The following is a 24,625-nucleotide window of genomic DNA, read 5'->3' as shown; positions in this document are numbered from 1 at the left end:
GGATGTGGAGTACAAATATTTGCTCTCATGACACCCCTATAATCCCATTGATTTTAAGTTATGCTGCCTGTCTTCAAGGGACTTGCAGAGTTGATCCAGCTCCTTTTCTCTGAGGTGTGTTATCTGTAGAGTGCTGATAGGAATAAAGAGCAGTTACAACCTTTTTTGGGTGTGTGTGTGTGGGGGGGGGGAGGGGAATTACTGAAGCTGGCAGATAGGACTGTGGCCACACAGAGCAAATCTGTTACATAAGATGGTGCCATTTTAACAGAGGGAATTTTTCAGACAAGTGCCACACTTGAAAGCTGTGGTTTTGCTTTAGTAGTACAGATGTTACTTAAATGTGATTAGCTGGTGGCCAGAATAAAACACATTTATTTGGTGAAAAAATGTTGGTTGTGATCCAAAAGAACATGGCCATGCTGAAAGGCAAAATAATTATCCAACAACTTGAGACGCTGAAACCTCTCAAAAGAATGTGAAGCATGCAGATTAGCACTGTCCTGCCACAGTCATCTGGATTATGGCAACGTGTAGATCAGTTTCTCTTTGCATTTTTGAACCCATCAGAAAGGAAAACTCTATGCAGACCAGAGAGGTGAAGAAAAGTTTCACAAAAACTCTTGCAATCTGAAACCATTGTAGTTTGTATAGCTCTGCAAAAGACAGGTCCTGATTCATCACTGTGTTACTCCAGTCTCCTACTGGTGTAACTCCAATGAATTCTATTGAATGTAATAGCAAATCAAACCATGTTAAGGGACATGTCAAAGGGAGAGAAATAACTTAAATAAGTATGTTATAGCACCAAATACAAGGAGGAAGTGCTTCAATTGCAAGGTGCCTTACTTGAGTTAGGGAGCATATAAAGTAAGAGAACCTTGCTTCCAGAGCCAATGCACTCTAATGGTTATTAGCTGTTGCCTATCTGAGGAGTGAGCTTGTGGTCTGTACTTGAAGGGCTACAGATCTCACAGAATCAACATTTTATGTATGTTCTCAACACTTTAAATACATAGCACATATCCTAGCGTCCTCTCTTTCTTTCTTTTAAAGATCTGGAAATACAGAAAGAGGAAAAAGGAAAATCATTCTGTCATGTGTATTGTATTTGGCAGGATATTTTATTTCGATCTTTACCCTTTTCTCTTGATATAACAGAAATATTTCCTAAGTTTCATTTCATTTTTCACAGAAGACTGTCCATATGTTCATAAGTGGTAAATTGTTGGGATCTGAAATAGATTTCTCCTTTTTTTGTGCATCTTGTATCAATCCATTGTCTAAGGGTTCTTCGGCCACTCTTAAACTAAGTATATGAAACCTATTTGGCCTGTGTGTTCAGGCGTCCTGACAGTGTCGGGCAGTCACTCAGGGGACATTGAATGAATGTCATTAGGATAAGGACAATCATAGTCAGAGTTGTCAGTAGGATCCTGTCCCAGAATTTCCGTGTTCGAGGGATATTCCAAAATACATGGGCCTGAGCCTGGAGTCTTTAGTTGGCAAAACACTCCTGCGATCTAGTTGTGCAACTCTTACATAGTTGAATACTTGTGTAGGCGCATGATTCCATTGACTCCAGTGAGAATAAATGTATAAGGAAGCACTGCACAGTGAGGTTCTTAGAAGAGAATGGGACTTTTGCTTGAGGTATGATGGCATAAAATATGACTGTATGATCAGGCACAATCTTGTAACCTTTTTTTTTAGCAACTTCAGCAGTAGTCATTAGTGACTATGCCATGCTTCCTGTTTGAGGTAATGAGCCAAGTCCAAAATAAATACAGAGACTGAAAGCTGAGGTATTTGTAACCAATGAACTCAATGGCCTTTGGCCTCAAAACTTACTAGCCTATGACAGTATTATAGTTGGGTTAAGAAGAAAGACAGAAAAGTTGTTGGTTATTGATAAAGAGAAGAATTATCCATAGTTATCCATTATCCATTAGTCTTGGACTTTGGAGACCAAAATTTAGTTCCCTGCTCTACCACAGACTTTTATGTTCATGGGCAAGTCTCTTAGCAACTCTGTGCATCAGTTCCCCATCTATAAAAGGCACTAGTCAGTAAATATTTTCTTAGTAACCAGTACTTTCTTACCTAAAACAACATAGTTGAAAAATGTGACCATATTATCAATGCTGTATATTTTTTGCCCAATATTATTTGACCAGCTAACCTTGACTTTCTTATCCATCAACCAATCATTGCCAATACTGAACAATGATGATGACAGAACACAGATTTGCAAGTTCCTGTGGTGACAGAAAACCATGTCATTTGTCTGCCATTTTCTTGAATGGAGCTTTCCTGTCTATCAACCGCCCTGCCTTCCCAGGGATGCTGATTCACCTCATCAGAGCCCACAAACTTTCTTGATGCTCTGAATCAAAGGCCTGATGGAAACCTAAAAAGTGCTGCATGGGGTTTATTAAACTCATCCCTCTTCTCAGAAGCTGTTTCAAGGTACACAGTTGGTTGACATTGGAACAACCTGGTATAAAGCTGCACTGAGTAGCCTGGCCTTTGTCACCAAGTGAAATATCGACATTGAATGGCTGGTGGATAAGCTTGAGGAAGGAGCTATCCATGGCCTCATGGGCTGAACATGGTTATGGTTTGAGCTCTCGCATATGCCAATGATGTTGTCTTGTTGCTTGAGTCTGGTGAATGCCTGCAGCTGGTAGCTGTACTATTTAGGAAAGGAGTAGCACACATTGGTATGGTTATTAAGCTGGGTAAAAAGAAGTCACTGGTCATTGCCATAAGCAGCCTACAGTTCCAGATTACAGCCAGTTCAGTATTAACTTTTCCAGGCATGATACTGAACAGGTGGCAAATATTTGAGCAATATCACAATCAGTGCCGGAAGAATGCTCGAAAGATGTGACCATTTGAATAGCAGCAGCAGCTGCCACATTTCAGCCCCTTTAGAGGTTTCAGTGGGGTTTCTGTGCCATGTCATTAAACTTCCCAGCAAGCTGTGGATTTATAGAATCACAATTATATCAACCACAGAGTATGGCAGAGAAACATGGGCTCTGAGGAAGACAGGAGAACAATGGATTAATGTTTTTTATTCTTGCTGTCTTCTTCAACTGCTGCATATTAAGTGGCAAGATATAACTGGAAATGGGGATATTTGAAACCTAACCCAGCAATTCCTCCAACAGCAGTTATTCAGTTTTGCTGGCTTTCTTGGTATAGCTATGTTATTTGGATGGAAGACCAACAAATACAGAAGCATACATACCAAAGAAAGTTGCTACAGGGCAAATGATCACATGGATATCAAAAACTTCAGTGGTACCACAAGACTGCCAGTGAAAAACCAACATGGAATAGACAGCCAAACACCACTTTCAGCACTTTGCCACAGATGGATCTGGGAGGTGCTCAGTTTACACAGAGTCTAGACCCTTTGAGATTTGACCAGTTCTACTAGCAGAAAGTGAGCTTGCCTTACTCCTTTTCATTTGCAGCTGTGAAAAATATTGTGTTTTGTCGAACAAAGGTGCCTTTTTCCATTTTCTGGCTCCGGTTATCCCTATGAGTATTCTGTTTCCCTTTGCTGTCTCACATATGGTTATGCTTATGTGAATATTTGCTTTGATGCATTTTTCAGAGTATTTTCTTCCATGATTCCCACATATGCATTAGAATAGAATTAATATCATGTAAATCATAACATGAGTTAATAAATAGTGTCCGGAATGTTTGGCATTAGTAATACGTTGTTCAGTGTTTTCCCTACAGCCTTCATGTTTGTTGATGTACTTGCAAATACTCTTAACTTTTCACATGTGACAAGCTATTTGATGGACTTTTAATTTCAGCAGTTTCAAACCTGCATTGCATAGATTGCTATGGAAGACCTTGGCTAAAGAAAAACCGGTGAAGTTTTGTTGCACTGGGGTATGGATGGTAGATTTTCTGGAGCTCATGTAGGATGTCTGTTGCCATAAAATATTGTTTTCCAGGAATTCTCTATGGATGAGTGTGCACTAGAGTGGAGTTTGAGCAAGCTGAGGAAATGTAAAGCTAATTCACCTACTGGGGCAAATGGGCTGCTCAGAATTATGTAAGTTGCCTAGCAACTGCTGTGTGGACAGAGAATTGCTAGGTGCAGTGTGCTTCTTCAGCTCTGCTTCTTCATGATTTCTTCTGCATTCTGTGTGCAGGAGAAGGGTGGGTGCGCTTGGCTGTCTTTTCATACCTATGCTATGGGATCACCAAGCTGTGTTCATATAACTCTTCTTTTCTTTGCAACATCTGAGTGGCTCAACGAAGAGAAATGGGGGCTAGTGTCTGCCCCATTACTTACATTGTGTTAATATCCAATGCCATGAGATTAGTATCCAATGCCATCTTTCAAGCATTCTCCCAGTACTGATTGTGACATTGCTCAAATATTTGACAGTTGCCACCTGCTCAGTGTCATGTCTGCCCCATTACTTATATTACATTAATATCCAATGCCAATGAGGTGGGGTCCTCATTGTGCTAGATCCTAGACAAAGAAGTAATATTAGTTTCATAGATGTTGAGAACTGAAAAAGTGTACAATTTAACATGTTTTTAAACTCGAGTAGGTTTCAAAAATAATTGCTGTAAAATATGTGGCACATACTGAGCAAGTGATGATAGAATACATAGGTTTTATTAGCACTTATTTCAGATCACTTCAGTATCGATAACTCAATTGTCGTTTTCCTCTCCTGAGTAATGTGGTTATTGCAAACTCAGGCCAATAAAGCCTTTGTACAATACTATAACATCATAGGTCTCATTTTCTTTATATTAGATGTATGTGATGAGTACACACCGTAATATGTATCTCTGTCTTAATCATTCCTGTGCAGAGAGAAGTAACTTCTGTCAACTTGCTTCATGTAAAAGTATTAAGAATGAGAAATGTCCGGAAGGCTGACCTGTGTGAGTATCTCTATTGTTCCAAGCTATTTCTTATAGCTTTGAAAAGCAACAAGAATACAAGTTAAACCTCTCTAGTCTGGCACCTTTAGGACCTGACCAGTGCTGAGCCAGACAATTTGCCAGATCATGGGACGTGTATATTGTCTAGAACAGTGGTCCCCAACCTTTTGGGGCTGCCGGGTGCCCGGGGCCCTCCATGCGCTGCGCGCCCGGGGCCGGGCCAGCCCGATCACTCGGTGGGCGCACATAAATGCCCTGGTGGGTGCCATGGTGCCCGCGGGCACCGTGTTGGGGTCCACTGGTCTAGAAGCATTACCAACACTTCTATTGCTTATTGGGCTCTTGAAAGACATCTAGGTGTAAATTAGAGCTAAATAACAGCATAGAATACTGAGAGCCAAGACTAGTGGCTGTAAACAAATTTTATGGGACTGCAGGAAACCTGGCCACACCCATCATAAATGGACATCTGGCTAACTAAGTTCATGCCGGACCATGGATCTTGATGGACCAGAAAGTGTCAGACTAGAGAAGTTCAACCTATATTAAATAAAAGTATTATTGTCATTGGGATGTATTCAAGTACCAAGAGAGCTCCCATACCACATTGTTTATTATCAGAATACAAGTACCCCTATGGGTTCTGAAGTGTAACTTGGATTTTAAAATCATAAGGTACCTGACACTTTAAAGTCTAAATATTGTATTTATTGACTCTAATCTCAGATTTCAATCCTAAAGCCAGTTACCAGAATCTGTATTTATGATAGTGCTAGAAAACAGTACCTTTGTTTCTGAATTTCTGAGTGGTGCATCAGGTTCTTCAGAACTACAGAAAGTGGAAAGATAAAGAAACCAAGAGGTAAAGTAAATAAAAGAAGAAAAAAGAAAAATGCCAGATCTAAGAACTCAGGGAAGAAAAAAAGAAAGCCCAAAATCAAAGAGAAGGGGGTGGGGAGGTAACACATTATGCTAGAGAGCCTGCCAAATGTGACTCAGAATAGTTTATGTGCATTAACATTTAAGACTGTAAACAAGTATAAATGATCATGGTATGGGAAGAATGTTTCTGGATTTGGCATGTGCTATTAAGCACTCAAGAGTTAATTTTGTGGTTTATACACGCAGAAGTAGGACTGATTAGCTGGATTATTTCCCAATTATTGCTAACTTTTGCTCCAGGCACATGTGACTGTACTTCCTGCTCCTCCCTGACCCAATATGACACTGGTAAAGCAGTATGCAGGGGTTTTTTAAACTGTGTTGGACCCAAGATGTTAGAGACAAGGTGGGTGAAGAATGTCTTTTATTGGACTAATTTCTGTTGGTAAGAGATACAAATTTTCCAAGTTCTACAGAGTTCCTTTTCAGGTCTGGAACTGTATTTACAGTTAAATACAAGCTGGGACAGATTCTTTAGCGCAAATAGGTAGAAGAGACCACTAGACACTCAAAAGTTATGGACTTACTAAAGTCAATGCCTCTGTTGCAAGCTTCTATTACTCACTGTGATTGAAGAGATGTTAATTGGTCACTTCATCTTGAATGGTCCCTTGAAATACATGCTAACTTCTTATATTGAATAATCTATTCCATCTCGTATTTAGCGGTGTACATTTCCCAGATCTGGAGAAAAACCTCAGTGTAAATTTGAAAGCTAGTTTCTCTCACCAACAGACGATGATCTATTAAAAGGTATTCCCTCACCCACCTTGCCTCATTGGTAATGCAATTCTTGTCACACACTCCTATCAGGCACTTCGTATTCTCAGGTTTTAAAGGCACATTGTATCTGGTGGGATAATCTAAAGTCTTAGCATCTTGTAAAGGACAAAGAAGGGAAATATCCTGAGCTTTGTCACAAAAAGAATGTGTAACATACACAACAGCATATTACAATATTAGAGCACAATGCAGGAGTTAATCCAGTGTTCACTAGTTTGGCCTCTTCTGACTTGTAATCTGTTGAGATCAATATGAATGATTATTAAGTGTTGGTAATGTGAAAGAGTGATAATTGTGGTGCAGTGTGATGGGGTGGACTAAGCCCCGATGTCCCCTACCGGAGGCCAGAGGCCTTGCCACACCCCATCCCAGTGAGTGGAGCAGAAAAGAGGTCCTCCAGGCAGGATAGAGTGGCTTCTACAGAGCCAGCCAATCAGGACCCAGCAGATAGGTATAAAAAAAGCTGCTTGGCTAGGGCCTGGCACTTTCTTCCTGGAGCTCAACCCAGGCAGACCTAAGGGCTGACTGGGAGAAAAGCAGCACTATAGACAGCTCCGAGTGGGAGCTGGGCTTCAGACCTGGTCAGAACCAGGTCCAACGGCTGAAGACCCAGGTTCCTTGCAAAACCCTGGACAGGGAGGACATGACCACAAGGCCCAAGAGAAAGGGCTGGACAGAGAAGTCTCCTGGGGAAGTGACCCAGGAAATGTGACCGTAACCAATCTCTTTGAGACTCAGCAGGTAACTGCTACTTATAGGGTCCCCAGGCCAGGACTCAGGGGAGTGGGCAGACCTGGGTGCCTCCCCCCCCAACCTCCAGCAGCCACAACAGGGGGTAAGAAGAAGACTTGTCCCAGGCTACATACCGGACACTTCCTGTCCTGAAGACAATCAGGTAGAGAGACTATCAGTCTCCCCTCAGCCGCCGAGGGGTGCTCACAAGAAGGGTGGAGCCCTTTACATGCAGGAGCACTTTTAATAGCTCCCTTATCCCTGTCTACCTTTCACCTCCACCTCCCCTGAGCTAGAACCAGGAGCAGGGCATTTTTCTGGGAGGAGGAGCCCAGACCAAGATAAGAGGGCTAAGGATGATACCATAGCTGGGTATGGAGCCAGGAGTGGAGCGCCAGGTAAGGGGCTGGCAGCTGTGATCTTGTGTGAGACCTGGAAGTGCTTCTGTACCCTTATACCTCTAGTTTCCAAACCTATCAGTGATGATAATGTGTTATGTTACTCCAGAGAATTAATAGATTATAATTCCTTTCTGGATGGGTGCCTGTTCAGAAGGGTTAAATATTGATTTATAGTTCCTATTCTCTGAAGTTATCTTGCAGGATTCCCCTACACCTCCCTTAGTCAGTGTTTACAGGAGTTTCCATTTTAGGTGATGCTGAAATCCTGTTTTCTCATTCATGAGAGACAATGTGATTTTTTTTCAGACCTGTACTGAAGGGATGGTAGGTGGGATGTTTGGTTTTCATATAGTGGCTCTGGTTGTGAAACAGCTGAGAGGAAATGCAATTTATTTCCCACAAAACATTTTGAAGAAAACAATAAAGTTCAATTTTTGTCAAAAATTCACACTGAATTTTGTTATTGCTGAAAATTGACTCTTTTTATTTTAAATAAATGAAAACCAATTTTTTTTGGTGGTTGCTCCCATGGTGGAAGAGGTGTACAAGTAAGGTATGTACTGTTGGAGGCCTTCATTTTTCATTGTCTTGCTTTTGTGTTAGATATGTTATGTTATGTACAAAGCAACCTTAACTCACACAGAGTTTAATGGTTTTTTGTAAATACGAATGCATGTGTATGCAGAGATATGTATGCACATCATGATGTTTCTGATAAAAATGGTTTAAGAAGGAAAAGCTAGTTAGAAGCAGGAAAAGGTCTCAGAGGTGTGCCATGTGGATAGTAAAAGGGTTACAGGGCCTATTTTACAGTGCTTGCCTCCAACCAGACCAGGCTTTGCTCTTGTTGGGTCAGCTCACTCCCTGGGTTAATTCTGTCTGAGCTCTCTCAAGGAATCTAGGGAAGCTGTTCCAGTAGGGTTACTTGTTTAGCCTTCTTAACAAACAAATCCAAACCCTGAAGACTCTCCTTCACAAGTCTGTGCAGGTCAAGTAGCCCCTCTCCCAACTCTCCCTCCTGCCAGCAACTTCAGGAACTAATATTTCCTGGCCTTTACCTCAGAACCTCAGCAATGGAGGACTCTACGCACTTCCTTTTGTCTGTTTGATTTATAGTGCAATTCCTTTCTGCAATAGTTTGAGTAACAGTCCATTTGAAGACGGACTGGACCCCTCAGCTTTCTGGAGGGTATTTTAGTCCAATCTCTAGATTGTGCTGTTCTCTTTTCTAAAGGTCAGCTAATTAAGTTCCAGCTCTTTTTCAAGTGCAATGGATGGACCTAATCAGCCAGCCAGCCAGCTGCAAGCTGCCGCCCCCAGTGGAATGGTATCCCTTATACTGTCTGAAGGATGTCTCTCTGTTTTGGGGATACATTGCTTTTTTGTACTATCTGCTTCTCTTTCTGGGTTGTGAGTCTAGGAGGAAATCCATTCCTATTCTCCCTCTTTCCCTTCCTCCCTCCCTGTAAATTAAGTTTTAAATGAGTCTGATGAACTAATTCCTTCAGTGATTCTGCGCATGAGGTACAGTGTTTCTTATATTTTTTTATACAGTAACCCAGTCCGATTGCTACGTGAGCCTGTGGCTGCCAACTGCCTCAGCTCAAAGGTTCCGGACCAAAACTGTCAAAAACTGTAGCAATCCAGTGTGGAATGAAACCTTCTGCTATAGGATTGACAGTCGTGTTAAGGTATGATGCATGAGAGCTTTCCACTCCTGAAACTCTCCATAAAAGTCACTCCATATAGGTCTTGCAGATCTTTCTCTAGCTTACACCATGGAATTAATACCCATTCATTTATTGGAACTCCTTGAAGGACCTTAATGGGGTGTCCTGTCAGAAAATCACCCCTGTCTGAGGCCTAAGACAGGCAAAATTCAGTCCTGGGCTAGTGACTATTTTCTTAGCCATAACATTGACAGGAATATGTGAAGCCCCGTGTTTTGGAATTCTGCAGGAAAAATGTCTGTTTCCTCCTGGAATCAGACTCTATAGCTTTGTCTACACAGGCAAGTTACAGCGCAATAAATTAGCTCCCAGCACTGTAACTCCTAAGGTGTCCATGTTGGCAGGGCATATAGTTCTCATTAACTCTGCAGTTGCTGGGCTCCAGGAAAACCACCTTGATAAGAAGGGTAGAGCTTTTTGTGCAGTGGCTACTGCACTGCAATGCCAGTGTGGACACTTCCATTGTTTGCTGTGTTGTAGGTGGGCTCTGGGAATGTCCTATATCCCCTCCAGTGGGCCACTCTGCTCATTGTTTTGAAATTGGGTGGCTGCTCTGAAGGCTTGCACAAATCCCTTTTCAAAGTACCATTTCGGACAGTCTGTATGGTGTACTGGTCTGCTCTGGGCCACAGAACAAACCATTCAGGTGGAATGTTACTGCTGTTAAATACAGAGGCAGGGGTCTGTGTGAGTGAGAGAGATTACTATACAAAGAGCTAGGGAGAGAGGTAGGGAGGGGCTGAGATGTTGGGTTCCCTCTCCTCCTGCCTCAAGAATGGTTGTTTCCTGCCGCTGTCTGAACTTACAAGACAACATGCTGACATCCCCCAAAACACATTGTCTCTTCCCTTCATACACACACAGATAAGCACTCCCTGTCACACTTTTCCCTTCTCCTCCCACCTTTCAGTTGAAAAGCAGCTGGCAATGAAATAGGATAACCATGGAGCAATGGGATTAGGAAACCTGCATCATGTGACGCTGCCTGTCCATGTGACATTGCAACCCCTTCCCAAAGCACCCTGTGGCCAGTTGCACAGTGGGAGAGCTACCACAATGTACTGCTCTCTGTGACAGTGCAAGAGCTACTAATGTGGACATGCTCCACCATCACAAGGAGAACAGTATGGATACACAACAGCAGTTTCCCTGCAGCGGTCTGTCAGCAGCGTTGTAACTACCAGTACTTTACATCTGCCATTGTAAACATTCTCATACATATGCATATGGACTCTGGGGGAAACTGCTCCCCTCTTAATACTTAATTTATTTCTTTAAAGCAGATTAAATGTAACATGTCCTCACCCATTCTGTTTGTCTTATTCTCTCACTTTTCAATTCCTTCATCTATTTCTTGCCCTAAACATGCAAGAATTTCCTACCAACAGGGTTCTTTGAAATGATATAACTTATAAAATCCTTTACTTCTGTTCCCAGAACATACTGGAGCTGAAAGTCTGTGATGAAGATCGATTCAGCAAAGATGATGAACTCTGTGTAATTTTTTTTGATGTAGCTAAACTTCAAGCTGGGCAGAAAGTTTGTATGAAGTTCCTGTTGAATCCCCAGGTGAGCAATGAAATTGTAGTGAGAATTGAAGGAAAAGTCATGTGTGTAAGTTTTCCTTCTAAATATTTTCTTTGTACTATTTATAATTGTTCCTGCCTGTGCATTGGATTGCTCCCACCCACATGTCAGTCTTTCTCAGGTTGTTACAGGAAAAATCTTCTTGAAAATTTATTCTGCCATCATTAAAATCAAAAGTTTGCCCAAAATTTCAAAATGCTGGGCCTGTGGAAGATGATGGAGGTTTCATACTATTAGTCACATTTTTTTTTTCTGGGAACAAATCTCCCTGTTGACTTGCCAAGGTTGGACTTCCCAGAGATTATGAGCATGTGATAGCACTATTCAGCATTACTCTGACATGACTTGTTTGCCATGAGTTAGTGGCTCTGACTTCTAATCAGTTTGCATTGAACAGATATAAAAATGGCTGATCATTTTTATCCAGAGAGTTCAAACATGGACAGCGTAACAAGGGTCTCAAACTCCCGCTGCAAGGAGTGCAGGCGGCAGGTCTTGGCAACTGCCACTGTGCCACAGCAGAGATTCCTAAGCTGCATCCTCAGAGAACAAGTGCCAAGGGATTGAGATGGTAGTAGGGTGATAGTGGTAAGGAGCATGGCATGGGGGCCAATAATGGACAACTCCATCTGCTGGGAGTCCCAGGCCAGATTGTGCAACCACTCCAGCTGGGGATGGCCTGCAGGCCAGGAGTTGGAGACCTCTACAAGAATTCCATAGGAATCAGTTTAGTGAGTGTACTGAGAAAAAGGGTTCCCTAAGATATTGCAGAAGAAAATGTAAAGGTATATGGAATTGGTGTTTGCAGGTAAATAGACCAGATTTAAACTGGGACAAAGTACGATAAATCAGCTCTTTATAATAAGAAAGGTAATGAGAAAATGGATAAAACTTTCTCCCATTCAGCCAAGCCTGTTATAACAACTTTATAAAGTTCAAACTTGTATTGGTCAGAAAGTATTATGTAAGTCTTGGGAATGTATGGCTACTCCAAAAAGTTGCTCAAGCTGATAGAAAAAGGCCATAGCTCGGATAGTCCATTATTTTTGGCAAGGTCCAAATTTTGTGATTAAGCTATAATCGAGGTCCAGATGATAGAGAAAACAATAAAAGCCCCCCATGATAATAAGTAAATACAATGATTTGGGGGTCCGTTCAAATGTGTCCAACTATCTGGATTTGGCTCATAGTCCTTCTGTTGACTATACCTGATCTACAGTGTGTAGATGGATGCAGTGAGAGTAGATAAGATGCCGAGGAGATAATTCAGGATGGCCAAAAGAATGAGACAAAGTTTCATTCTATCACCAGATTTGTTCACCTTGATTCTGGAAACTGCAATGGCTGTAGCACCGAGAGATGAAATAGGAGGCATCGTGTTATACTGGAGAACAGTGAATAATTTCAGGTTCTCAGATGATACAGATAGCAACTAATAAGGAAGATCAGGAAAGCAGGAATTTTGGACTAAGGAGCAGCACAGAAAAGATAAATGTTATGGCAAGTGGAAGACAGGAGAAAAAGACTTAAGGCAGAGACAAAGCAGCAGAACCACTGGAGAAATGTGTGTATGCTGTAAGGCTAATATCTAGGAATGGGAATTGTGAAGATGGCATAAGACACAGAATCAGATTGACTGCTATTGCATTTGGAAAACTGTAAGAACTGGAAAGCTAAAATCATTTCCATAAAACAAAAATTGTGCCATTACTGCTGCATGGATCAGAATGCTGAAGTACTAGGAGAGTCAATGAAGGAAAGATATTGACTTGCAGATATGAACTGGCTGAAGAGGATGCTGAGAATTTCAGTAACACAGAAAATGAAAAAAATTGTAGTGATGAGAAAATGGCCAGGGCAAGAAAATAACACTATGAAAGAAAATTCAACAAAGATGACTGCTGTGGTTTGAACACATGTTAAGAGTAGACTTGGAAAGGAGACCATTCATGGTGATACATTGCAGAGTGTAAGGAACTAGAACTAGAGGAAGACCAGGGATGTTTTGGATAGATAGGGAACAAAAAGGTTTAAAGATGGCAAAAGCAAAGAAGCTGGTACAAGACAGAAAATCGTGGAAAGACTTCATCTAGCCCCATTACTGCTGTTTAGCTGAAATCATAGAAGAAGAATATAGCTGGGGTGTTGGACTGTTGGCAGGAAACAGATCTATCCAATGACTTAGCACAAATGCCATCATTGTTATTTGGTCATAAGTTAAACCATATTGGCTAGGAGAGTTTCAGATTGTTCCTTCTTCCATCAGTGATGTCCATTTCCACTGGTGTGTAAAGAGCTTCTTTAGAGTAACCTTTGCACACCTGTGGATCCAGGTTTATACAGTCAACCAAATTACCCTTACGAGGAAGGGTTATTGCATACTGACCTTATTAATTTCTTCTTGCTTTTCAGGAACAGGAGGAGCTGGAAGTGGAATTCACACTGCAGAATGTGTGAGTAAAACCTTAAATGTTATAGAGTCTGTAACCTGTGGGGGGGAAGGATAGTGTAACTGATAGTGTAACCTGTGGGGGGGAGGGACAGCTTAGTGGTTTGAGCCTGTTAAACCTAGGGTTGTGAGTTCAATCCTTGAGGGGGGCCATTTGGGGCATATCTGTCAGGGATTGTACTTGGTCCTGCCATGAGGCAGGGGACTGGACTGCATGACCTCTCGAGGTCCCTTCCAGTTCTAAGAGATAGTATACCTCCATATATTATATTAGTAGTAGAAAAGAACTATTTGGAAAGTAATATATGGGGAATGTGTTTCATGGGCCCGCTGACTTGTAAGGCAGTATCTACCCACCTAGAATTTTCCTAAATTCTAATGTATTCTTGCCTGGAACAATGTGCATAATTTATTTCCACAGCTGAGTATGATAGCTTGTCATGTAATGTAATCATTATTCATGTAAAGAAATTTTGTCTGACGTGGTTATTGCCTGTTGTCTCCCCACTTACATCAAGGTCTTGTTTATGGTGTTTAGAAAAGCTTATTTGTTCAGTTCTGTTACTTTCTTACCAAGATCCTGTAATAAAAAATTGATTTAGAAAGTGTAATCCCAGCCCCAGAAAAGATGGTTGCACCACATTACATTAATGCCTTCATATTTTCCTTTGTTGATTTCATGACTCTGGTTTGCAGCATGACATCAGTGGAAAAGTTACACCTTTTAACTTCTAAACATTTTTCAGTTGAATTTTTCCTACAATTTCATCACCAGATGGCCGCATGCAATTCAGTTTCTCCATTCATTGTAATTAACTTTGATTTAGGGGGAAGAAAATAGTTAGGTTGTTTGGTTTCTGTGACTGATGTAAACCTTTACCCTTCTGCTTCCACTCGTAACACCACTGCCTGCAATATGGCATGTGCACACTTGTCACTAGAGAGCCCCACTCTGGTGTCAATACCAATACCATGGTCCAAGAATCAAATGCTTTGGTTCTGACCACCCCAAATAGCTGCACATGCACCTCCCTGCAGACAGCCTTTGAACCAACAGCTGAGCCAAGAGATGGCAGACGTATTGCCCAACAGCCTGTGGGGGCATAGCTCAGGCCTCTGTGTGGGTGACAACTGCTTGCCCTTGGGTAGCAGTGATAAAGGAGGTAAGTCATTTTTACTTAGGTGGCTGTTTTGTGTGGTTTGTTGATTTTTGTTGTATGTTAAGCTTTTTGTTTAGTCAGTACTAACATTTCATTTCTCTTTCATGTTTCCACTGGTAGGATCCAGAGACCGGGCAACGCTAGGAGAGGTGCTGAAGGGATAGGATCCAGAGTGGCTGGGTGGCTTGGCCTGGCCAATATTCCTTTCCTCCGTGATTTAATATAGCCTAGGCCCTGAGACAGAGGGGGAGGCTGAAGTTGTGGCAGATCCTGGCAAATTGAAAGGTACTCTGTGTGTATAAACAGGTTGCAGAGGCCTAGGGGGCCCAGCAGGTTCTGGACTCTTGACATTCTTTCTTCCTTCTGTCTGTCTTTCAGATGTCCCAGCTAGAGATGGTGCTTCTGCAGCAGTTTCTAGAAGAATGAAGGCCTTCCAGTCCCTCTCAAAAGGCTTTCATGTCACCCCCTATTGTTTGGAAATGTGAAGGAACATATTTTTTAGAAACATGCAAAATAGAAGAAATAAATCATAGAATCATAGGACTGAAAGGGACCTCGAGAGGTCATCGAGTCCAGCCCCCCGCCCTCAAGGCAGGACCAAGCTCCGTCTACACCATCCCTGACAGATGTCTGTCTAACCTGTTCTTAAATATCTCCAGAGAGGGAGATTCCACCACCTTCCTTGGCAATTTATTCCAATATTTGACCACCCTGACAGTTAGGAATTTTTTCCTAATGTCCAATCTAAACCTCCCCTGCTGCACTTTAAGCCCATTACTCCTTGTCCTGTCCTCAGAAACCAAGAGGAACAAATTTTCTCCTTCCTTCTTGTGACACCCTTTTAGATATTTGAAAACCGCTATCATGTCCCCCCTTAATCTTCTTTTTTCCAAACTAAACAAGCCCAGTTCATGAAGCCTGGCTTCATAGGTCATGTTCTCTAAACCTTTAATCATTCTTGTCGCTCTTCTCTGTACCCTTTCCAATTTCTCCACATCTTTCTTGAAATGTGGCTCCCAGAACTGGACACAGTACTCCAGCTGAGGCCTAACTAGTGCAGAGTAGAGCGGCAGAATGACTTCACGAGTTTTGCTTACAACACACCGTTGACACATATTCAACTTGTGGTCCACTATGACCCCTAGATCCCTTTCCGCCATGCTCCTTCCTAGACAGTCGCTTCCCATCTTGTATGTATGGAACTGATTGTTCCTTCCTAAGTGGAGCACTTTGCATTTCTCTTTATTAAACCTCATCCTGTTTACCTCTGACCATTTCTCTAACTTGCTAAGGTCATTTTGAATTATGTCCCTATCCTCCAAAGAAGTCGCAACCCCACCCAGTTTGGTATCATCTGCAAACTTAATAAGCGTACTCTCTATCCCAATATCTACATCATTGATGAAGATATTGAACAGTACGGGTCCCAAAACAGACCCTTGCGGAACTCCACTTGTTATCCCTTTCCAGCAGGATTTAGAACCGTTAACAGCAACTCTCTGACTACGGTTATCCAGCCAATTATGCACCCACCTTATCGTGGCCCTATCTAAGTTATATTTGCCTAGTTTATCAATAAGAATATCATGCGAGACCATATCAAATGCCTTACTAAAGTCTAGGTATATGACATCCACCGCTTCTCCCTTATCCACAAGGCTCGTTATCCTATCAAAGAAAGCTATCAGATTAGTTTGGCATGACTTGTTCTTCACAAACCCATGCTGGCTATTCCCTATCACTTTATTACCTTTCAAGTGTTTGCATATGATTTCCTTAATTACCTGCTCCATTATCTTCCCTGGGACAGACGTTAAACTGACCGGTCTGTAGTTTCCTGGGTTGTTCTTATTCCCCTTTTTATAGATGGGCACAATATTTGCCCTTTTCCAGTCTTCTGGAATCTCCCCTGTCTGCCATGATTTTTCAAAAATCATAGCTAAAGGCTCAGATACCTCCTCTATCAGCTCCTTGAGTATCCTGGGATGCATTTCATCAGGACCTGGTGACTTGCTGACATCTAACTTTCCTAAGTGATTTTTAACTTGTTCTTTGTGTATCCTATCTTCTAAACTTACCCTCTCTCTGCTTGTATTCACTACGTTAGGCACACCTCCAGACTTCTCGGTGAAGACCGAAACAAAGAAGTCATTGAGCATCTCTGCCATTTCCAAGTTTCCTGTTACTGCTTCTCCCTCCTCACTAAGCAGTGGGCCTACCCTGTCCTTGGTCTTCCTCTTGCTTTTAATGTATTTATAAAAGGTCTTCTTGTTTCCCTTTATGCTTGTAGCTAGTTTGATCTCATTTTGTGCCTTTTCCTTTGTAATCTTGCCCCTGCATTCCCGTGTTGCTTGCCTATATTCATCCTTTGTTATTTGTCCTAGTTTCCATTTTTTATAGGACTCCTTTTTTATTTTGAGATCATGCAAGATCTCCTTGTTAAGCCAAGCTGGTCTTTTGCCATATTTTCTATCTTTCCTACACAGCGGAATTGTTTGCTTTTGGGCCCTTAACAGGGTCCCTTTGAAATACTTCCAACTCTCCTCAGTTGTTTTTCCCTTCAGTCTTGCTTCCCATGGGACCTTACCTACAAGTTCTCTGAGCTTATCAAAATCTGCCTTCCTGAAATCCATTACCTCAATTGTGCTGGTCTCCCTTCTACCTTTCCTTAAGATCATGAACTCTATTATTTCATGATCACTGTCCCCTATACTGTCTTCCACTTTCAAGTTCTCAACTAGTTCCTCCCTATTTGTTAAAACCAAATCCAGAACAGCTTCTCCTCTGGTAGCTTTTTCAGCCTTCTGAAACAGAAAGTTGTCTCCAATGCAGTCCAGAAACTTATTGGATAGCCTGTGCCTCGCTGTGTTAGTTTCCCAACATATGTCTGGATAGTTGAATTCCCATCACCACCAAATCTTGGGCTTTGGATAGTTTTGTCAATTGTTTAAAAAAGGCCTCATCCACCTCTTCCACCTGGCTAGGTGGCCTGTAGTAGACTCCTAGCATGACATCACCCTCATTTTTTACCCCTTTTAGCTTAACCCAGAAACTCTCTACACAGCTATCTCCTACGTTCATCTCCACTTCAGTCCAAGTATGTACATTTTTAATATACAAGGCAATCCCTCCTCCCTTTTTTCCCTGTCTGTCCTTCCTGAGCAAGCCGTACCCTTCCATACCAACATTCCAATCATGCGTCCCATCCCACCAGGTTTCTGTAATACCAATGATATCATAGTTGTATTTATTGGTTAGCAATTCCAGTTCTTCCTGCTTATTACCCATACTTCTTGCATTTGTATATAGGCATCTAAGATACTGATTTGATCTTGCCTCCCTGTTGTGCCCTGACCCTCCTTTCTCCTTGCCATTATAGGCCGTAGTCCCCCCCATTTCCAACCCATCTCCCAGTCCCGCACATTCAGCACTTACCTGTGGGCTTTGCTCACCTGTCCCCGTCGAACCTAGTTTAAAGCCCTCCTCACAAGGTTAGCCAGTCTGTGTCCAAACAAGGCCTTCCCGCTCCTGGAATGGTGAACTCCATCTCCGCCAAGCAGTCCTTCCTGGAAGAGCACCCCGTGATCAAGGAAGCCAAATCCCTCCTGGTGACACCATCTTCGCAGCCAGGCATTCACCTCCAGGATGCACCTCTCTCTGCCCGGGCCCCTACCTTTGACAGGAAGGATCGAAGAGAATACCACCTGTGCTCGAAATTCCTTCACCCGTACTCCCAAAGCCCTGTAGTCACACTTGATCTGCTCAGTGTCACACCTGGCAGTATCATTTGTGCCCACGTGGATGAGTAGCATGGGGTAGTAGTCAGAGGGCCGGATAATCCTCGACAATGCCTCCGTAACATCTCGGATACGGGCCCCTGGCAGACAGCATACCTCTCGAGATGAACTGTCAGGGCGACAGATGGGTGCCTCCGTTCCCCTCAGAAGAGAGTCTCCAACCACCACTACCCTACGTTTCTTCCTCGCAGTGGTGGCAGGAGACTGCTCAACCTTGGTGGTGCAAGGCCTGGTCTCCTCCACTGTGGGGGGTAACTCCTTGTCTCCTGCAGAAAGTAGAAATGTAAATAGATGTACAAAATAGTTGTGTAAAATGTAAATGTTAAGATAATTATCTCACAAGGTGAAAGCATGGTGTTTTGTGTGTGCACTTTTTAGTGAATAAAAGATCCTTACTTTCTTTAACTCTGGTGTGTTATTTCTAGAAGTTTCCCCTGCAATGCCAAGAGCAGTTGTTTATATTACTTAGCTGTTTTGGATCATGAAGAAGGAAATCAAAGAAACAGGCACAAGAGATGGAGGCTTACCTATATGTATATTTTTTTCTTTAAATCTGAAGCAGAAAATCAAGCTGTATTTGGGACTAGGGAAAGTTCTGGGCAGAAGCTTAACAGCAAAGGAGAGAGACAAAGTAGCCTTGCGGCTCATACTATTTTATTTATTGCAATAAAGTGTTAGAAGTGATACTTTTTGTGATTCATAGGACAGTGGAACTTTCCAGAGATGAGGCAGGTGACTTGAACACACAGACTTCTAGCCTAATTCTGACCCCACCCAGGTTTTACACCACTGTAACTTCAGAGACTTCAACAGATGCACTCCAGATTTATACCAGTATATAAGAGAATAGAATCAGGTCCATGGTGGAGCTCATGAATCAAGAGGCTGCTGAGATGTGTGTGGCAACTATTGAAAAATAGGGAGGCCAGTTCAACAAGATTTATCTAAGTAGGAATCCATCTTGTCTTGTATTATTAAACACAAGAACTGTCCCCACTGCCTGAAACAAGAACTGTAATGATAATATGTGTCTAACTACAAATTTAACTACAAACTTCTTAACTGGTGGTAGTCATTGATGTCAATGGAGGAACAAAGTACAAAAGCTTAAGGTCTGACTCTAAAGTATTATGCGTATATTCCACACCTCACTAATTAGATGAGCTATATGGGCTGCAAAGCGGGTCTGCAACTGTAACATCAAGGAATGGAATATCATATGATATCTTGAATAAATCAGGAATTGCCTGATTTACCAGAGCGGGAAAAGAATGTTTTAAAAATTGTTCTTGTGTTGAAATACTACTTCAGTTTTTCATCTGTGGAGGCCTGAGTTTGGATCTTTCAGACAGATTTAATGCTCTCAAACTCTTCACAGTTTCAGTATGGAGAATACGGCTGTATGCTCTGATGCAGTGAACAGCTTCTGCAGAGCACAGTTCTGGAGCTGGGATACCAGGGGTTTTAAAGGTCAATTTCTATTTTCCACTGTTAAATAAGTGAGTGGAAACACCCATATTCTAGAACAAGCTTCTAATGTTAGTTCCACTTCTAAGACATCTATGAATTAAAAAAAAGAGAAACATGAAGGTCGAGGGGGAAAACTTGTGGCTGATATATTTAGTTATATCAATAATTCTAACCACTGCATTTGTCTTTTTTAATTTTGTTTTTTAGTCTGGACTATCCAGAAAACATCATTACTAATGGAGTACTAGTGGTAATATTTTTATTTCCTGTGATATTTTCTGTCCTATGCAGCAAATACTGGTATTAATGTTTCATTAGAGAAACTTGTGCAGTTCAGTGCTTGAACCACATACTCCCATAGAAAGACAGTCTGGAACTGGGGTACCTTCCTGTAAACTCTTGCTTTCCTCAAACAAGCTATTCTCTGTAAAAACACTCTTAACTGAATGGCTTCTCCTTCCATCATTCCCCCTCTTTTGTGAAATACATTACTTTTCTGTTCATACATGTCAGGGGCTCCTATTTTCTCCTCCTTTATATGCCCCAACATGGGAACAATATGTCAGTCACCATCCTCCCATATAAGGGCTAAATAGGATTCCCTAATGAGCCCTTCATTGCCATTATTTGCCCAATCAGAGGAGTTAATGGAGAACCTCTCATTTAACCCCACCCATGTAATTCTTTGTCATTTTTGTTCCAGTCACGTGAAGTTTCCTGTTTGGAAGTTAACGGGCAGGAAAAGAAGCGAAAGCAACAATCCACAAGTGAGGTTATTGCTTCAGTAACTGGCTGTTTATATGTTACGATTCAGTAGTTGTAACAGGCTAGAAAATTATTAAGCCTTTATTAAGGGCTGTTACATAAAGAGAATTGTGTTCAATTTTTCTTTCTGCTTACTCACAATAGGACAATGGAAGTAATGAGATTAGATATTAGGAACCACTTGCCAGCTGTTAAGGTAGTTAAATGCTAGAATTGGCTTTGAAGGGAGATTGTGGAATTCTCGCCTTTGGAAGTTAAGAACAGACTGGGCAAACACTTATCAGAGACTGTCCTGTCTCAGTGCCTGGAGCTGGACTTGATGACCTCTTGATTTACATTCCCATGATTATGTAGGTGATACTAACTCTGTCATGATACTTATTTGGACAAAACCCACTCACATTATAACATTGTTTCAGACTCAAACAATGGTCAGAAAATTAAAAATGTTGGCTCTCTCAATAGCTTTTTCTTTATCCAAAGAATACTTTTGATTGAAATTTTAACAAAATATTATGGAAATTTTGTTGGTTTTAGGTTTTTATGAACCTTGTTTGAGGCTAGCCTTGACCTGACATTATCCTTTTACATATTTCATAACTAAATTTCTTCAAATAAGGCCTAATCTGTAGACTTCATTGAGGCCTCTCTAAATACCAATTCATAGGTTTTAAAATGTTTTTGAGTTGTTTGATCAAAATTAAACTCTGTCAATGGTTTGCAGATGAGATTATACACACAAACAACTCTTATTGCAGGAAGGGGGCCTATGTTTGTAAAATCAGTTGTGTTAAATGTAGCAAGGATCCCTGATACTGCTTGCTTGCATATTCATTTCAATAGATGTGTTCTTTTCCAAGAGTTACACAAATTTTGAAAATTCACTACCTGGTTAGATAGTACATGAATAGGAAGGAGGAGGAGCCAAATCTGATAAATAATGTGGTTGGAACAAATGCTTTGATTAGCTGTTGCTGAGCCCTCACATAAGAAGTTTGTTTTGAAAGGTAATTTTTGGTGAAAAGGACATCTGGAGGGTTAGCTCTTGACCCCATATGGAGAACTGGATCTCTGTGTGTATGCAGGCTTCTGTTCAAGATTTTGCTTAGGAATATAAGAGAGTAATCAATTACTCGACTACTCGATAAGTTTAAGCTTATCCAGTAGTCGAGTCAACTACTCACATTCTCCCCTCCCCTCTTGCTGCCTCTACATCAGAGGCAGGAGCCAGTGTGGGGGGAGCCAGCTTAAATGCTCCCCACCTTTGCTACTGAGCAGTTGTCATGGAAAGACACTGATAAATCAGTCTATTTGATTTGCAATTAGGGCCTTTGGCTTTTACAATGATTATGACGTAAAATGTAATACATATCAGAATGGAATGGCTCCTATATACAGTTTCAATTGTGTTTATCCAAAAAAATACTTTAATCTGAAATTTCCTCTAATCTAAATCTTGGCTGTAGTCTTCCAATTCTTACTGAGTGACTCACTGTATAATTTGAATACCTGTTTACCTGAATATATGCGATTAATGGGATTTTGGGGGGCAGTCTCTAGATTTACTAAGCAACCACTATTTTAAGGACAATGCATAGGATTCTTCAGTGAATACAGTGTAGTCGTGCAGTTTGTTTCTGGGCAACTATTTTTAAGGTTCTCTTTGTTCCCTGTCTCCTGTCTTTAGAGGAAGAGCTCACACTCACAGTCAAAGGATCCCATGAAGGAACCCAGAACATTTCATTGGATGCTGACTCCAGTCTCAGGAATTCAATTGTGTTCCACTGTGTCAAGTATATCCAAACAAAACTGGACATTACAGTGCCAAAGAAGATGCGCTATTGTGGTGTATGTTATCATTAGCTTTAATGAAAATAACATTTGGAATAGAATGCAACCGACATCAATGTAATTTGTGTTTTGGGGAGGACTATCCCTTTTCTCCTTGTAATAGATTATCATCATCTCCACTTTTTCTTTTAATTCAGCAGATTTCAACTAAAGAAGAATCCCTGCCTCTGAATTCACTCCCTTTGCAAAAGAAAATAACAATAGGAAAGGTAAGCACTGCAGAAGTTTTGGAATAAATATTTTAACTGAGTTTAAGGTTTTACTAAGAAAATTATTAATGACATGATTGCTGTGCAAAGTGTAGCTGATTTATGAAAATTGTTCAGAAAAATCTTATTTTGAAAGAACTGAACAGCAACAATATTTATATAACTTGATAACCCTTTGAAACATGCAACCTTAAGATTCTATGAAGTGTCAGACTACAAAATTCCTTTGCTATAAACATACCAGCATGCATTTGTAAAAATGAGTTAATGCCATTTTATTATTGTTGGTGATATAATGAAATTCCAGTAACCTTATTTAGTTAAAATCATATGTCCTCCTATATGGATTTCCTTAATTATATTGAAGACAATCTTAATTTATTGATTAACTATTGTAAGAAAAATAATATCTAACAATGGTATTTTATTAAACTAACAAATAATATTGAATTTTATTACTAACATCCTGCTACAATATACCTTCGAACAGAACATGAGACTGATCCATTTATTATTTTATCTATTGTATATTTGCAGTGTTCCATTATCTGCATATTCATTTGCACTTATATAAACAGATATTAATTGATCTGGAGCATGTGCGACGCTTCCAGGCAAGGACCGAGCGTTGGGCAGTCAGGCGAAACGCCCCGCGAATGTCAGGGTACTGACTTGGGAACCGTTATGATGCCAATACAGCCTACTGACCCGACCCCTACCTTTCCGCAAATCGCGCTCCGAGAGCATGTTTACGCATCTTAGCCAAAAGGCCGAGAAGTGATGTCTATAATTAGACATTTCAGAGTTTGCTAATTGGAGAGCAGGAAAAGCTCACTTTAAGACTAAAGGAAAGAAAGGTTCAAAAATATGATGCAATTTAGCTTTACTTTCTTAATTTCCAGGGCAAAAGATTTGACTTGCATGTGAAGGCGAAAGAATGGTAAGATAACTTATTTTGGTTCTTAGAGTGCTAATGACTGTCAGTTGAATACACTCTCTCTCTCTTTCTGTCTTTAGAGGGGTAGTCATGCTAGTCCGTAACTGGAAAAATTTAAAAAACAACAAATAGTGTAGCAACACATGGTAGCCCGTTGGGGAACATTTAACTTGCCTGGGCACTCATTAATGGATCTCAAGGTCATCATGTTGTTTTAGGCAAATTTTGCAAGCTAACTCCACTGGGAGGCTTTAGAGCTCCACTTCATTTAGAAGTTTGATTCCTTCAACAGCAGTATGAACAAAGACATTGAGTAGATGGCTCGCTACATTCCACATCCTAATGACACAAAAATCAAACAATGGGTACTTAAGGACACTTTGTAGTACCTTCTCTATCATTTGCATATGTTTTTCCATAAGAGAGGGACAGTGTAGACATAGCCTCTGTGTGTTTGCTTTGGGAAAATATACTTACAGTATGCAAAGAGCTTCTGAGAACATTTGAAGTATGACTTGGTACCTGAAAATGGCTATGTAAAATTGGCACCCCTTTGTCAGATCTGCTGACTTTAGAGACTAAAGTCCTCCAATGTTGGTATTAGTCATTTGGCTTCTCCTTTCTAGGAAGGAGGAATAGCTGTGAGCTTAATCTCAACCCAGAAGTGAACTTTCTAATAAAGTTTGAAGAAAATAGATACAACTATTTGGGGTTTTTATTTTGAGGTGTAAGGATTTTTTCTACCATTCTGAAAATACTTTGATACATTTTTACTTTCAGAAAACAATTAAAATGGCTTTATTTTTAAAGTTTAAATTTAAGTGAATGATGCATGCTTTGCAAAAGTGGGTGGGAATAGAGAATTATACTAGTC

At 41.0% G+C, this 24,625-nt stretch overlaps 1 protein-coding gene across 7 annotated transcripts in view; it reads left to right on the top strand.

Moving 5' to 3' along the window:
- Positions 1-24,625, top strand: part of LOC102452763 (cytosolic phospholipase A2 epsilon-like) — a 46,185-nt gene that overhangs the window by 6,035 nt on the left and 15,525 nt on the right. For 4 of the 7 annotated variants that reach the window (XR_016349662.1, XM_075927210.2, XM_089778513.1 and 1 more), the window contains exons 3-11: positions 4,866-4,938; positions 9,351-9,487; positions 10,964-11,095; positions 13,526-13,566; positions 20,197-20,239; positions 20,693-20,756; positions 22,442-22,602; positions 22,743-22,814; positions 23,717-23,754. Coding sequence is in view for 6 of the 7 variants with exons in the window: in XM_075927210.2 (XP_075783325.2) it covers positions 4,866-4,938; positions 9,351-9,487; positions 10,964-11,095; positions 13,526-13,566; positions 20,197-20,239; positions 20,693-20,756; positions 22,442-22,602; positions 22,743-22,814; positions 23,717-23,754 (761 nt within the window). In the remaining variant the exon portion in view is untranslated. Of the gene's footprint in view, positions 1-4,865; positions 4,939-7,161; positions 7,405-9,350; positions 9,488-10,963; positions 11,096-13,525; positions 13,567-20,196; positions 20,240-20,692; positions 20,757-22,441; positions 22,603-22,742; positions 22,815-23,716; positions 23,755-24,625 lie in introns of those variants that run through there. The other 3 variants (XM_075927211.2, XM_089778514.1, XM_089778515.1) reach the window with 2 other exon arrangements.

Source organism: Pelodiscus sinensis, chromosome 5 (assembly GCF_052426305.1).
Source record: "Pelodiscus sinensis isolate ZL-2025 chromosome 5, ASM5242630v1, whole genome shotgun sequence".
NCBI lineage: Eukaryota > Metazoa > Chordata > Testudines > Trionychidae > Pelodiscus > Pelodiscus sinensis.
This window is presented reverse-complemented; position numbering and strand designations above follow the sequence as displayed.